Source organism: Myripristis murdjan, chromosome 15 (genome assembly GCF_902150065.1).
Source record: "Myripristis murdjan chromosome 15, fMyrMur1.1, whole genome shotgun sequence".
Classification (NCBI taxonomy): Eukaryota; Metazoa; Chordata; class Actinopteri; order Holocentriformes; family Holocentridae; genus Myripristis; species Myripristis murdjan.
Genome location: NC_043994.1, coordinates 24588041 through 24603008, shown reverse-complemented (window position 1 = coordinate 24603008; position 14968 = coordinate 24588041). Strand labels below are relative to the sequence as shown.

Below are 14968 nucleotides of genomic sequence, written 5' to 3'. Positions count from 1 at the left end.
AAAAAGGGGGATAATGTTACTTGTTGTGACGCGCTGACAAATGATGGAGGGATATATATATATATATATACTTAAGTGAGCGCTAAAAATAACCCGTCACATTGGACCCAAGCGGGCTATCGATCCACAGCGATAGAGTGGCGTCACATATTACATTTCATTGATTAATAAATAAGAAATGTGGCTGATTAACGTGCGTAACTGATGGCGCAGCGTCACTCGCCGTAATAAATGGCAGTTACCGGTCCGCGGTGTGTACAGTTATTGTTAGGCGAAGTAACATGAGAATATTTTAATGTAATTTCAGTTTTGTATTCAGAAAACCTTGGCATCAGTAATACCTAGTGCAGACATTTATTTTTTGTATTGCCTATTTATGTCGTTTTTACACAGTGAGACTAATCTGGATTGCTTGCTTATGAATGAACTGAATGGTGTCTTTTTGTGTGACACACACACACACACACACACACACACACACACACACACACACACACACACACATTACAATGCAAAGCAATAGCCTACAATTATAAGCCATCTCCTATAATCAGTTTTAATAGTAAGGCTAATCATATGATACAAATGCCACAGCAATATTTCATGATTATTGTAGTGATAATATAGCAGATAAAATGCCATAAAGCATAATGAGATCACTATAAATTCCTTATTTACAGGAGCTCCACTCGGATTATTGTAGTGGTGTCTTGTTAGGGAGGGTGGCTTGGGAGAATCAGCCTAAACATTGTTGAGTTGTTCGGCACAAATTAAAACTGTAAAGTATGTCACTATCACTCAAAAACGACTTTCATGCGGTATTATTTCATTTCCAAATAGAGTTTTCAGCATGTCAGCCACAGCAGTTAGTCTTCAAAGGGCTTTAACTGCGTGTGAATTACTCACTTAATTAAACCCCCGCTGGAAAGGAAGGGGCTGCAGGTCGGGAAACGTGACGCATTAAGGCTGAAAGACACGATCCCTGACATTAGTTACTTTGCCAGATAATTAGATTAATGGGCATTAAAAATGATGACTCAAGCACAGCCAAAACCTTGCATTTTATCATCACCAGGTGCAATCAGCCACTGATCCCATGGGAGACCTTTGGAGAGCCAGCCAGAGGGAGGAGAGAGAGGCTGAGGCGGTGAAGAGGCATGCTGACAGAGAGAGCGCCTGCACGGGCGACTGAAGGATGGCAGCAGGAGTCAAGTTTGTCAGTGGAGTCCTGACAGACTGGCCTCCGAGCCGGTCAGTCAGAGTGAAGGCTCCTCTTTATCAAGGGGAGAGGATGACTTCTTTCACGTTCTGCAATCACAGTTTAAGAGCAGAAAATTCACTCTGTAAAGCGTCAGTTTCTAGAGAGCCAGCACTGAGCGTCCTGTATGTCTTTTCATCAGCAAGCAAGGGCTTTAGGGCTGGATCAATAAGCTACATGGGCAGACTATCAGTAATGGCCAACCAGGCCTACCAACTTAAAAAAGCAATATCACTATGCCCCCAAAATGCATTAGGTTGATTCAAAAAAATGTGGTATCTCTGTGACCTGTTTTCTTGGAGTGTATTATTAACACAGATGTCAAATTATCAACAGGATATGGTCCTCTGTTGAAAAACATTTAATTCTCAAAACAGGCCTGTCTACACCTGCGTTTATGTTCTGACTCATAGCAAAATTCATATCAGTATTAGTATATCTGCACCAGGCATTGTAGGTGGAAAAATATCAGATATTGCAGTTGGCTTTATAATATACATATACATTAACTATTGTCACCGTCACACCATAACTACTGTGATAGATTGAACAGTGGGCTATGTTATTGAGGTCATTAATTAAGCTAATTTGGGCATTAATTAGAAAATATTTCTACTTTTCCTCATATGATGCATGGGTGATAATGATTTGAACTCCACATCTTAGCAGTGAGGTGTAATAGGCCGAGCAGTTTCAAGAAAATCACCTTTTCCTCATAAATATGCAAATGTATGCAGCAAGGTACTTCAACATCAGAGCAGATCATCTTGTCTATGTGGGGTGGAGGGGCTGTGCTGTAAGTAAAAAGCCTCTGTATCATTTCTTGCTCTTGACATAATGACCCACAGAAAACTGTCTTGTGCCACTATATCACTTGTGCAATCACTTGTTTGCTTAAATTGCCGTGCATTATTTATTGCTCCATTTTTAGAGGGGCTTTGTTTTCCCAGCCCTGCGAGATGGTACCTCAGTGAACTGCCTTTTCAGTTTCCATGTAACCAGGGAACATCAAATCTGCACGACAAGTTTAAGATGTGCAGCTACAGTCTCTAACATCTAAGGGCTTGTGCTCCTTCAATGCCTGCTTTCTTCAAATCCCCAATTTAGCAGCTTCTAACTTCGCTGGCAGCAGAGAACTAGAACTTGAGTGAGGGGGAATCAGACAGGAACGGGAGGACAAGACAAAACAAATCACTCCGAACAAATCCTCAGTCTGATTCTCAAGGGTCAGTGGGATTTTTCTGAGATCTGAGGGGGAAATTAGGGAGCAATTTGCCTGAGTGTCTCCCTGCATTAGCGCCTGGGTTGCTGACCCTGGCAGGCTCCAGGGCCAGACAGAGAGCCCAGCGCTGCCCCGCTTCCTGTGTGCCACGAGGCCAGGCGGGACAGGGTGTCTCTGCTGCCTCGCTTTAGGCTGACCTTCCGTCTGTGGCCTGCACTTAACACTGCAGATAACACTGAGTTTATAGCAGCGGGCTGGTGACAGACAGGAACAGACTGCTGGGCCACTACTGGCCACAGAAGCAAAGGCTGGTCTGGGTCTCGGGGTGAAACACTTTCTAGTGATGGAACATCGCAAAGCGCCCACACGCGTCCCATTAAGCAGTCTGGGGGGTAATAAGGGGGTTGGGGACACCGCACATTTCCCAGAGTACCGACTGAAGTGGTTGGTGAGGGCTACCAGACAGGCTGACTGGGGCAGACGCAACTTTTTGGCTTCCAACAGGAAGTGGCAGCTAGAAAACTCTGATCGTGAGGTCCGACCAAACTCCAAAAAGGTGTTAGAATACCTCTCTGCATATGTAAAGGTAGAAATCTGGTACAACTAGACTTAAATTCATTGAGCTCTTTGAAATAAGTGGAAAAATAGCAATACTTACTTGTTACAAAAATTCATATCTCTGCTTTTGTCTATGGATATTCTCATTTATCCAGGTCATCGTTCTCTTTGGGCAAAAATATCTGCTTTGGACATGATTACTAACCACAATTTTAGTGTGCAATGTTATTTTGACCACTGATAAGCCGAACTGTGTGCAGTTCAGGTCATAATGATCTTCAACTCACTCACAGTGATGATTTTGAATATCAAAAGTCCTCATTTTAAGTAATTTTCCCCAAGGAGTGGGATAATAGACACACAGCTACACAAAAATTGGGCAAAGAGACAGTTAATCTGCACTGGCCTAAAGCAGCCAGTTAGCCTTTTGCCGTCCCAACCTTGACCATAACACAGCAGACTGCAAACCGCAGCAAAACTCATCAAAACGGTCGGTTCAGTTGGAGCAAAACCATGTATCTTTGTGCGATAAGAGATAATCAATACAAACAACCAGTGTTAAGCAACTGGATGTATTCCACACAGCAGAAAAGGATACACAGAATCATCAAATTGGTTCAAATTTATTATTTATACAATTATATAGCATATTGCACAGGAAATCTAGACCAACCTTGGCAGATAGTTTTCCCTTCCATAAATGTAAAAAAAAAAAAAAAAAAAAAAAAAAAAAAAAAAAAAGCTCAGGGGGCCTGCACAGTTTTAACCTGAATGCAAACACACTCAATACTTTGTTCTGTTCATATGTTCCTTTTTTTTAAGCTTTCTTTCCAGTAAATTAATTTATTCAGCAATTTAATCCCTAAATACAGAATGTGGCACCAACCAAAACCACCAACATACAGTTTCACCACAGTGAAGGCTTCTGGCAGTTCTATACCGGCATGGAGTGCACTTCCTGGCATGAAATCGATCGTCACAGATACTTTTACTCAGCAAATAAATACTGCTCACATTAAATAACATAACTCTGAGTGAGCACTTTAATTCAGTGATGCGTTTCTTTCTCGATAGAAGGAGTGTCTTCCAGGATGGCAATGGCTTAATCAGCAAAACAAAGAGTGACCCCCAGTAGTTTGATCAGATTAACAACAAAGCTATAAATATATCCTGAAGGCAAATCAATAAATAGAACATGACAAGTGAGAATTTACTGAGAGGCTTCAGAAATTCTGTGTTTTCCATCATCGCCATCATAACTGGAATGCCCAGATATTTCTGCAAAATAATTGTTCGTAATTAATTGGCATTTACATTGCCCTCTTGGAAGTGAGACCATCACTGAGTAAAATTCTTTGTGCAGGTATTTTATTTTAACCAGTGTCTAGATCAACATTTTCTTCTATAAATTTTCTTAAAATTATTTAACATTCCTGATGAGTTCTTGACTGAAACAACCATCACCTCACGGTCTTCACACATACTTGCTGCAACAAGAAAGGACCAAATCCTGAAATAAAAGTTACTTCCCCACACCACAGATTAGAAAAAGAAATGCAGACAAATAACTTTGATTTTGCCAGTGATCATTTGGTATCATGTGAACAGGTATATTTGTTCACCAGAAGTTGTGTGTGAACACATGATAAGCCTCCCTGTGATTTCACTCGGTAGTTGCGGCACAGTCCATGTCACTGGCATAACGAGGCATATCGAGCACGTGATATGTCCATGTCCGTGTGCAGTACAGAGGGTATAAGACTCACTGAGTCACATTGGCACCACTGGTCTGTAAATAATAAAAACATCAATATTCAGACATTGTTTGGTAACCAAACCTCTCAGAAACTCTGGAGTCTACTTAGACAAAAAGCAGCATTAAAATGTCTCCTTTCTGTAAGGCCTGACATGCCAAGAATGGCTTTAGTGCAGTACTCTGGTGACTTTCTCCTGCGGTTAAGATTGTTTTTTCACTGCTTTTTTTGTAATCGTTTGTAAACATTTATGATGTAGCTCAGTTGTTTTTAATCCTGATCCTCAGGACCCACAAGCTTGATGGTTTTCACTCTAACCATCTGATCAGGGACTGATTTAACCTTTGATGCAAAGTGAGTACAATTAACTGCAACTGACAGGACAGAAAACCACGAGCACTCTGGGTCCCGAGGTCCAGGACTGAAAACCACTGATGTTCTGTCGGTCACAATTATGCGGACACAACCAGTGTGGTAACGTGGTACCTATTCACATCTCAGCTTTGCAAAGCTTAGGGCTCTCTACAAACAATGGCTTGTTCAGGACTCAAAACCACTAAAAATAAAATAAAGGGTAAAATAAAGGCAGCAACAACTTCACTGCCAGTGTAGTCATTCTCACCAATGATTTAAGACCTCAGTCATTAATTTCAAAGTCATGTCTTATCACATTTATCATTATCATTATTTTTTAAATCACAGGAAGTAACTAATATAGATAGAAGACCAACACTCTTGTGACTTCAAAATTTTGTTTCTAAATTAGTAGTGATTAGTACTAAGCAAACATTAAAAAAGACATGACTTGAATAAATATGTCCAATTGAGGTATGAGACACAATTTTTGACATAATCATGATGAGTGAGCGGCCCAAAATAGCAGCCCTTATGCATCCATACCATCTGATCGGATTTCACTTGCTTGCGTTTGTGCACAAAATCACGTGCACGGGCGCCTGGTTTTGTGTTTAGCTGTGAATAAGCCAGTCACAAGGCGTGTCCATGAGTGTTATTTGACAGTCAGTAGGATTGTCTATAAGGGAAACAACTACATTATGCATATTGGTGACTATCTCCCCTACATTAACAGGCAAACCGAGGCAGGTGGGCTGGGATCAGGGTGGCTGTGTGTAGACAGGCCCACATGCTTATGCACATACACAGTATATTTTGTATCCTGATTCACTTCCACGTTTGGCACTGAAAAACAAACTGGGGGGAAAATAATCTATGGCGGGTGGGTCATACAGAGTTCTTCCAATGACACTAAATATGTCTTGGAAGAATTCAATATAAAATGTCCACAACAAAACAAACTATCAGTGAGTAGGTTTTTTTTTTTTCAGGGGAAAGCAGATCACTAATGTATGGGAAGGGTTACTAAACGCAGCATTGTTGCCACTCAGTGACACATGCTACTGAGGGAGGTAGATGGACTTGATTATTGTACAAGGCAAACAGCTTACCTCAACAGCCTTGCAAATCACCTTTGAGACTTTTTAAGAGCAGCAGGGTGCTAGCCAAGCTATGATAAAGAAGGTAAAAGCAAAGTCTGGGCAGCCAGTCTTAACAGAACCCCTTTCACAAGTGTTAGACACAAAGAAATACAGTGGTTCCCCTATATTCTGTTTCCTTGCATTCAATGCCAAGGTAATAAGATTGCTTGGGAGGCCCCATATACTGTGTACAATATTGTAATTTGCTAGAAATGAAGATGAAAACATGGTTTGGTGACCAAGTTAGAACTGCAAGATATACAAAGTCACAACCAGCTCGGTCTCTTCAAGTCTGTCTTTAACAGAAGGTTCATATTTGTCTCTCCGGGTAGACCTGTTGGGTGTGACATCTGGATGACATCCTCTGCCTCCGCAAAACAGAGTTCAGCTCTCAAGACCTTTGGCTGAAGTTCTTGTCTTTTCCTGTGCTTGGTTCAGAAGTCCTTGATTATCATAGGCTGATTGGATTTCTAGAGAGGCTAGAAAGCAGAGAAAACGGCTGAACGACTGAACAGGTGTCAACAATCACTTTCTCACAGGGTCAATGTCTCAAGGGGAAAAATATCTTTAGCAACTCTTTAAAAAATCTTAATTTCTCTGCTTGTAATACTGTCAAACAATCCACTCGATTTTCTCTGAGTTCTCTATATATGGGGAAAAACCTAGATAAGCACCTTTCATAGACATGAGAAAAACCATGGAGACCAGGGAAGTAAATACATTTTGGGGAACTAATGAGAGCTCAGTTTTGACTTTGAGACAGCAATACCCAAGAATGTGGAAAATAAATCCAATCCAGATCCAAACTGTACAAAAGAAAGTCCCTCGGAGCTCAGCTGATTAGAAAGATAAAAGCCCAGGATCCTGAAACAGAGCAAGCAGTTCTGGTTCTGCTAAACCTCCAGCGGTGTCAGCCATGGGAGGAGAAGATGGGTCTGCTGATGTTGCTGTTGGTGGTCATGGCCGCTAGCTCCCACCTGGAGGGAACAGAACAGGAAGAATAAGAGTAATGTTCCTCAAGATTTCAGGCAATGTGGGTAACTTTATTTATTAAGGGGTGTAAAAATTCATTTATGCATCAATACATCAGTTATAAACAGTTATAAGCATCAATCTGCTGAAAGAATAAATAGAATGAATCCCTCTGAATTTGACCCGAACCAATGCTCTGAATCGATTCCTTAACAATTCGTAAAAAAAGAAACTTCCACATTTCAGGAGAAAAATGACAGTTTTACATTATTGTTTATTGTAAAGGATATAAAAAAGGGGGAAAAAAAGTTGCTAAAAGTACTGAGTCGAATTATAGACTTGATTTGTGGTTTACAAGCTTGAATCAATCTCTATCGTTCCAAAAAAGAAAATCGTTCTTAACCGTTCAGTGAATCGTGAATTGAATTGAGCTGTTAAGCCAAAGATTCACAATCCTACGTGGTGCTGCAGAAGGTAATATAGACTTTGGGGAAATATGCAAGAAGCTAAAAAGCCAAGCTCAATGAGGCAAAGACATATTTTGGTAACATTTAGTGTCACCCTCAGCCCTCCTTGTCTCAGTGAGGAGGTGCGAACTGGCCAAGAATGAGGGGAGGCCTTGTAATTTGAGAAGCAGGAGCAGGGGCTGACAAGTGGGCCGAGTGCTGACCTGATGACAGGTCAGAGGTTGAGCTCCAGATTGTTATCACTGGCTCTGGTTTCACACTCACTCCCTCTCAATCGCTTTGTTCGTTTTTTGTCGTGTGCGTGTGTGTTTTAAGAGGAGAGATTGGCACTGGGGCTGGAGATGCCAACGAGGGGTAATGGGAGTCAACTGGACTCTTCTGACCCCATCTAAAAGCCTCTTAGGGTTAGAAACACAACAGCAAACACGAAGGCAGGGAGTGTGCAAGGTGGCAGTGATGGTGCGAGAGAAAGGGGGCACGTTAGTATCAAATTCCGACAAGTAAAATTTCACTTTGACACAACCCCAACCATTTTCAACAAACCTGTGAACTGAATTAATTCAACCTAATGAAGTTAAATCATTAAGTGTTTTGCAAACTTTTTCCAGGCATCACATATATTGTGCACAGTTATTGTATAATTTAAAGTGAAACTATTTGCACTATCATTGTTCAGTTTCAACGATGGCTAATAATACTTTGATTTTATGTAATGTGCACCTGAAATGCAGTAACTTCAGAATCAAAAATGGAACATTTCACTTCACCACACAGGCTGAGCAGAGGAGGCAGATGGCGAGTGAATTAACTTGTGAGCAAATGTGGCAGTAGCTGCAAAATTATGGAACTATTTCTGAACATGTGATTTTGAATTTGAATAGTTTTTTTTTTTTTTTAATAATTTGACTTAAACTCATGATTATAACATCACAACACTTCAAATTTGTGCTCTAAAACCAAACAACTGGCAAAACTATGAGGATGAAGGGGGGCAGAGGGTGTTGTTCCTTTGATAATCACCCCCTTGCTCAAAGGAAGACAGCCTGTCAGTTCACAGAAGTTTCTTTAAACCTATATTACAAGCAGCCTCATAGCTCTTCATGGCTTATATAAGCTTGTATCATACACTCTATCTGCAGTCTACTTGCTGTATTTCATTTCAGTTCAATTCAACTCAACTACAATGCCAGCACTGTTTGCCGGATACAGATCTGGATATACCAAATAACTGTTTCAGAGGCTATTGTTGGAATCTCTAATAGTATTCTTTGTTGCTCCCATCTGATTCTTATCTCAGCTGCTGCACTTTGATAGAACTTTTATGGCCAGCTTGAATGGTGGGGAATCATCTGACGTGCACAAAAACAGCTGATATAAAGCTACAAAATATTCAGCCTGAAACAGCGTGCTCGAGGGGCGGAGGTCACCAAAGAATGAGACATGTCTCAATGTTCACTAATTATCTAGCAAGGCTATAGGAAAGGATCATGATGATGACAGATCGGAGAAACAGACTGGAGGGTGAGAGCCTGGCTACCTGCTTGCACCTATAAGTGTAGTCAGCACCAGTGCACAGTCAGTTTGACAACAGTGAGGCCGTGAAGATTCACAAAAAAGAACCTGGAAGATTAATTTCTCACTTCTTGCAGCCTTTTTTGTCTAATGGCCTAAGATGCTCTTTATATTTCAGTGGTTTCAAATAAGTAATTTGTTTGCTTTTTTGTTTGTGTATTCATTCATTCATTAAGAGTGTAAATACAAGCATAATTACTGACTACATGCATTTTTGCAGATAGTTCTTCAAATTCTGCATCTTCGTAATGATCTCAGTACACTGGGTTGAGTGTGTGTGTGTGTGTGTGTGTGTGTGTGTGTGTGTGTGTGTGTGCGTGTGTGTGTGTCTGAGCATATAGATAAATGCTGTGGGAGCATCATCAAGGCAAGGTTGCCCAAAGTGCATCACAGATAAGTTTTGAACAAATGCTAGCCTGCTGGAAAAAGCACATGTAAGTAATGTGATTCAAGTAGCCAATGAGAAAAAAGTGCCAAAATAGACGGCAAACTTTTTCAGACTGGTGCCAGAGATGAAGGGCATAATGCAAAGCACCACAAAACCAACAATAACTTGTCAAATCTGCCACCAAATAGTACGAGTGATGAAGAAGAAGAGGTGAGGGAGAGTGTGATGCCTCTGACCTGATGTCATGTGGCAGTCCTGACTGCTCCAGACTGTACTGAATAACAGCTATCTTGCATAACGTCTTCAAATTAGGGCCTGGAAAGAAGAAAAGGAAGAGTATAATGAATCATATAATCATCACAGGTTATTATTATAGTCAGTATTGACTTAAGCTTTGTGGCTGCCACATCAAACCATACAACTGTACAGATCTTAGCCTGCAGAAAGAGGAGGGACATTTTTCACCCATGGCTTAAAAATCACGGTGCTGCATTTTCACAATAGCTCAGAAAAACAGCTGAAACAGACAACAGGGAGATGAGAACACACACCTTCAGAAAATAGAGCCTGGTGCAGGTGTTATGACACAAACGTACTTTACAAACTTCCCTTCAACTACTTTCAATATCATAGTATTTCCACCATATGGACAGCGATAAACAGTGAGAAGGGACATGCGACTGGCACGTGGAGGCATATGCCACGGGGGCTGAGAGAACGGGTACTGCCAGTCCCATACGGTCGCTGTTTATTTTTCCAGCCCACCTACACAAACCCTCACTGTGACCTGACAGCATTGCAGACTACCCCAGAGCTCACAGGATATGGCTTTATTTGGTAGTTGATGAGGTGGCCCGTGTGAAAAAAAAAAAAAAAAAGGAAGCCGGGCCAAGGCCAGACCCAGTGGGCCAGGTGAGAAATGAGTCAGTGATGTAAGGGGGTTATTGCTGTGAAAAAATTTATGGAGGAGACCACCAGATGTCTTCTTTAATTAGGCAAGTTGACTGAAAATTCATTCTTATTTTATCAAATCTATGCAGGAAAGTAGATGCAGAGGGAGGGAGGATTAACATATTGCATTTACAGTTTCATTTGCTCATTTCAATGCTTAAGACGCTTTAATAAATTAACAAAGAACAATCCAGAGCTGTATATTTGAATAATGATGGGGGATACTTACTGAAGTCTAAGATGTACAGGTCTGAATGATCCATGAGGTTAAATTCATCACCCATTCCTTGCTCTGGACACGGGCTGCAAAAAGAACAAAAGCAAATGCTTCTGTGGTCAGAGGTGTTGATGCATGGAGCTCACCAACAATACAGCACGATGAAAACAGACTAAGTGGTCAAGGCATCAGGCCTATCCAGGAACTCAGCATTAACCCTTTCTTGCATTTCCTGTCTCACTTACTGAGCATGAGCCAACAACCCTTCATGGCTTCACTGGCTGACCAACCTTTTTTGTAGGACGACATTATCTGGTGCTTGTGCCTGTAAGTAAATCATAGGGTATTTTAAACCTAGGGAGGAAAGATGGTTACTTTTGTAAGTGGCCAGATTTATGATGACATTCCAGTCAGAAACATGTGAACACCCCTAATGTTATTCTTAGAGATGTTACCGACAGACTCCATTAGTGTTACCCTCTCATCCACCCCCCCAGAACCAGCATGCTTTTATCACCCAGGTACAAAATCAAGAGCAAGCCCGAGACAGGAAGCCACTGAGTGTTCCCTAAGGCAGCCAGCCATGCTGATCATGTAAGCTCTGCTCTGGCCTTGGTTCCTTATCATGGGCCAGCATACATTAAACCACAGGAAGTGGGGCGATGTAGTGAGACGACGGCTGGCCTATGTAGATAGTCTCCCCACCTCAGACTGATGCAGCCAACACTATCACTGCACATCTGTTTCCTGCCAGTTTAACACACCTGCGACACACCTGGTATATGAAAGCTCAATGAAACAGATTGCTCAGTTTAACCTAATCGTATTTGTTGTAACTCTCAATCTTTATATCAGTTTCTATAATATCACTTCTCCTCCCTCAATTAAAATGTAAAATATGGGCATTATGTATTAGATGAAAATGCACCTGTGGGTAATATGTACCTATGAGTAATAAGCTACAGCCTTTGGCATTAAGTAAATGGTTAAAGCAACTCTTAATCCCACAAGGCAATAAATATATTCCTATAAATGTGCTGGGTAAACATCATTATTTTACAACCGTAACACCAGGGCACCTGCAGACCTGTCCAGATTAGGGAATAACAAATGTGCTTTAGAGTTATGCACTACCCAGAGGACAATTTCAGCCAAACAGGTGTGTTCTCCAAGCAGTTTAGTGCCTGTGAATATCTATCATGGAGGATAATTGAGGAATTACTTTGCCAGTCAGGTTTGGTCCTTGGGAACAGCTTGGCAAGATGCAATATGTTACGCGTGGGTTGGCCACCGACTGCTATGTGTTTAAAGAAAAAAAAAGACAGAAACAATTCAATACTACTGAAGCAATTTAGGAGACACCATTTGTGTTGAATTGCCTCCTGTGCTTCAATGTAGACTTCCCTTTTCCTTCCTTCCCTTTTTCCATCGTTCATTCTCCCACAAAACCATCCTCTTGTTCAGCCCTCTCTCTCTCTCCTGGTGATTATGCATTACTCCATCACTCTAACCCTCCATCAATCTCTATTCCTCTTTCCCACTGTCCTCTCCATCTCGTCTTCTTTTTGCTGCGTGTTCAGGATGTTGTAAGGGTTTTACGTTGCTAATCTTCCCTAAACAAACACGGTAGTGGCTTAACGCGGCCAGAGGAGGTGCAGAGCACGAGCACAGCGGTCCCAGGGGGCCAGCTGGGGAAGTCATTACACCTCCTGCCCCCCAGGAGGTGATCCACCCAGGCTTATAGCAGGGGCCTTTATCAGAACCCAACCACCACCACCACCACACACCTAATCACCATCATCATCAGACAGGCTATTCTTGTCTCCATTTCTGGATGGGCTGCCTGTTGCAAACTGTTACATTAACACTCATATTTAATCATCCTTATCAGGCATAATGCACTGCAGTGTTAATTAAAATGGTAGCGCTTTTCAGTTTTGGCTCATTTCATCATTATATGTCACGCCTCTATTTTGATTAAAGTTAACATAATTGGGTAATGGCCTTGTAGTTCACGCTTTAAAAAAATCATTTTCTATTGGATTATATGAGGCTGTAAAAATCAAGGCAGTTAATGGTTATTTTGTTAAACTGACTAATAATATGTATGAAATACAAATCTGAGGATATCGATCTCAATGCAATGCAGTATTGCTGAGAGCATACTGCTCCAAGTTATGACAACTGGTGCTAGTTATCAAAGCTAATTTTTGAAATAAATAAGTACTCTTTAGAAATTAATGAAGTGAGTAATGGTCAGCCTGCATTAATTATTGCATTGGAGTGAAAACTACCTTAGTAAACATGACATAATGTGAAAGGAAAAGGGACTTTTCACAACATGCAGTATACAATAACAGTCAGTGGGTCTGATATAGTAGAGAAATTATGGGGTAGAGGGGAAAACTCAATTAGTGTGTTATTTTCCCTTATTAAAACACATCCTCTGAAGTCCACTATACAGTCTCATGACACCACTACTGCTTTGTAAAGACAACAACTATCTTGAAACAAACACTTTAGAGAAGTTTGTTCTTGCAAAATTAGGGGAAATCAAATGAATGAAGCTCATCAGGCTTCTCTCGATATGGCTTCTATAAACTGCTTCAAATCCCAGTTGGAGTACATGGAATCCCTGATTATGCCTCCAAAAAGACATCTGGTGTAACAACAAAACTGACTTTTATTTGGGGATTTCTCTCCCTTTCATTTATTCCCTATTTAATATGAACAGAGAAAGCTGATCTCTCTTTCAATAACCACTCTCGTGGTGGTGTAACAGTCTTACAGCACCTGAGACCTTTGTTTTTATGTATAACAGGAGACAGTAACACACAATCTATGCTAATTGAATGCTTACAGGCTGCAGTAGGTGTACATGGCAGTGAAAACTAGCATGAGTGTCTTCATAACAGAAGCAATGAAAGGTAGCCTCCATATCTGGAGAGCACACTGCAGTAGCTGTCATTAACTACTGTGCCAACTCACATGGAGAGAGGGTCTAGGAGTTGGATGCTGACGCGTGAAAGGGTGCAGATAAGAGGACACTTTAACAGGAGCAACAGGAGAGAAAAGGATAGCATCCACTAGGACAAGCCTTTCTCGCATGCTCATGGAAAGACTTAGTCCGAGTGTGAAATTCAGCAGAACTTTAGTGAAAGGTCATGCTTTACTGATCACGTCAAAAAGGAAGATATTGAAGGGATGCATGGAGAATGAAGTGGGGGTTCTGTTAAGATGGCAGTGGAGTTGCAAGCGGGAAACTCACAGGTTGCGATTTTATGTGGCGTCCTGGTGTTTGATGGGTCACTTTGTTACTTGATCAGCAAAGTATCATTACGTGTGAAAGTGCTCCTCCTCCTGAAGCAGTAGTGGTTCCCAGCCTGATTGATGCCCCTCCCCCGCTAAAAAAAACACTGGTTGCTGTTTCAAACAACACTCAATAAGGGTGTCTAATCAGCCCCTCAAATTGCCCGTCTTCTCCTGCAATGTGCTGCCTGCTCCACCTCATCTTCTGCACCAAAACTTTGCAAGAAAGCTGAACCACAGCCCTAAAACTAATTGAGGGAACAGTAAACTGCCCGAGAACCATCTAAATTACCCTAAGCACCCACAAATTCTACAGCTGATTCCCAGAAACAGCAACTATGCAAACTAGACAACAAGAGAAAGCTGGAGCAAATTCCATTGGCGACACCTCTGTCATTGCTTTCTAAAGACAAACATCAGTGTTGATGATAAAGCTAAAGCCCATCCTGTCCTGGGCAAGACTTCATGACTTCATTGGTCATATCCTCATTCTTAGAGTGATGTGATCTGCATCCTTTTCCTTTCTCCACTTCCTGTTGAACTTTGGTCCTTCAAAACCCACTCACTCAAAAAGGAACTCATCACGCACTACAACTTCCTGCAGGGCCCTTTATCAGGATGGCCAGATATCTCAGTAGCATTTTCATATAGAGCATAAATGAATTAAAATACTGGAAATGGGTAATATGATGATGGAACAAATAGGTATTTGAAAGACAATTTCTAAGACATATGAGGATATTTAGCAGGCAAGTGACTGTGTGCAGAGATAGATGAAAACACATCAGACATAATGAAAAAGGG

At 41.3% G+C, this 14968-nt stretch overlaps 1 protein-coding gene across 1 annotated transcript in view; it reads right to left on the bottom strand.

Moving 5' to 3' along the window:
- Positions 1 to 6078: 6078 nt before the first annotated feature.
- Positions 6079 to 14968, bottom strand: part of klhdc3 (kelch domain containing 3) — a 28029-nt gene continuing 19139 nt past the window's right edge. The window contains exons 9-11 of the mRNA XM_030070769.1: positions 10868 to 10941; positions 9924 to 10002; positions 6079 to 7265 (exon numbers count right to left, since the gene is read on the bottom strand). Coding sequence (XP_029926629.1) covers positions 7199 to 7265; positions 9924 to 10002; positions 10868 to 10941 — 220 coding nt within the window. The 3' untranslated portion in view covers positions 6079 to 7198. The remainder of the gene's footprint in view (positions 7266 to 9923; positions 10003 to 10867; positions 10942 to 14968) is intronic.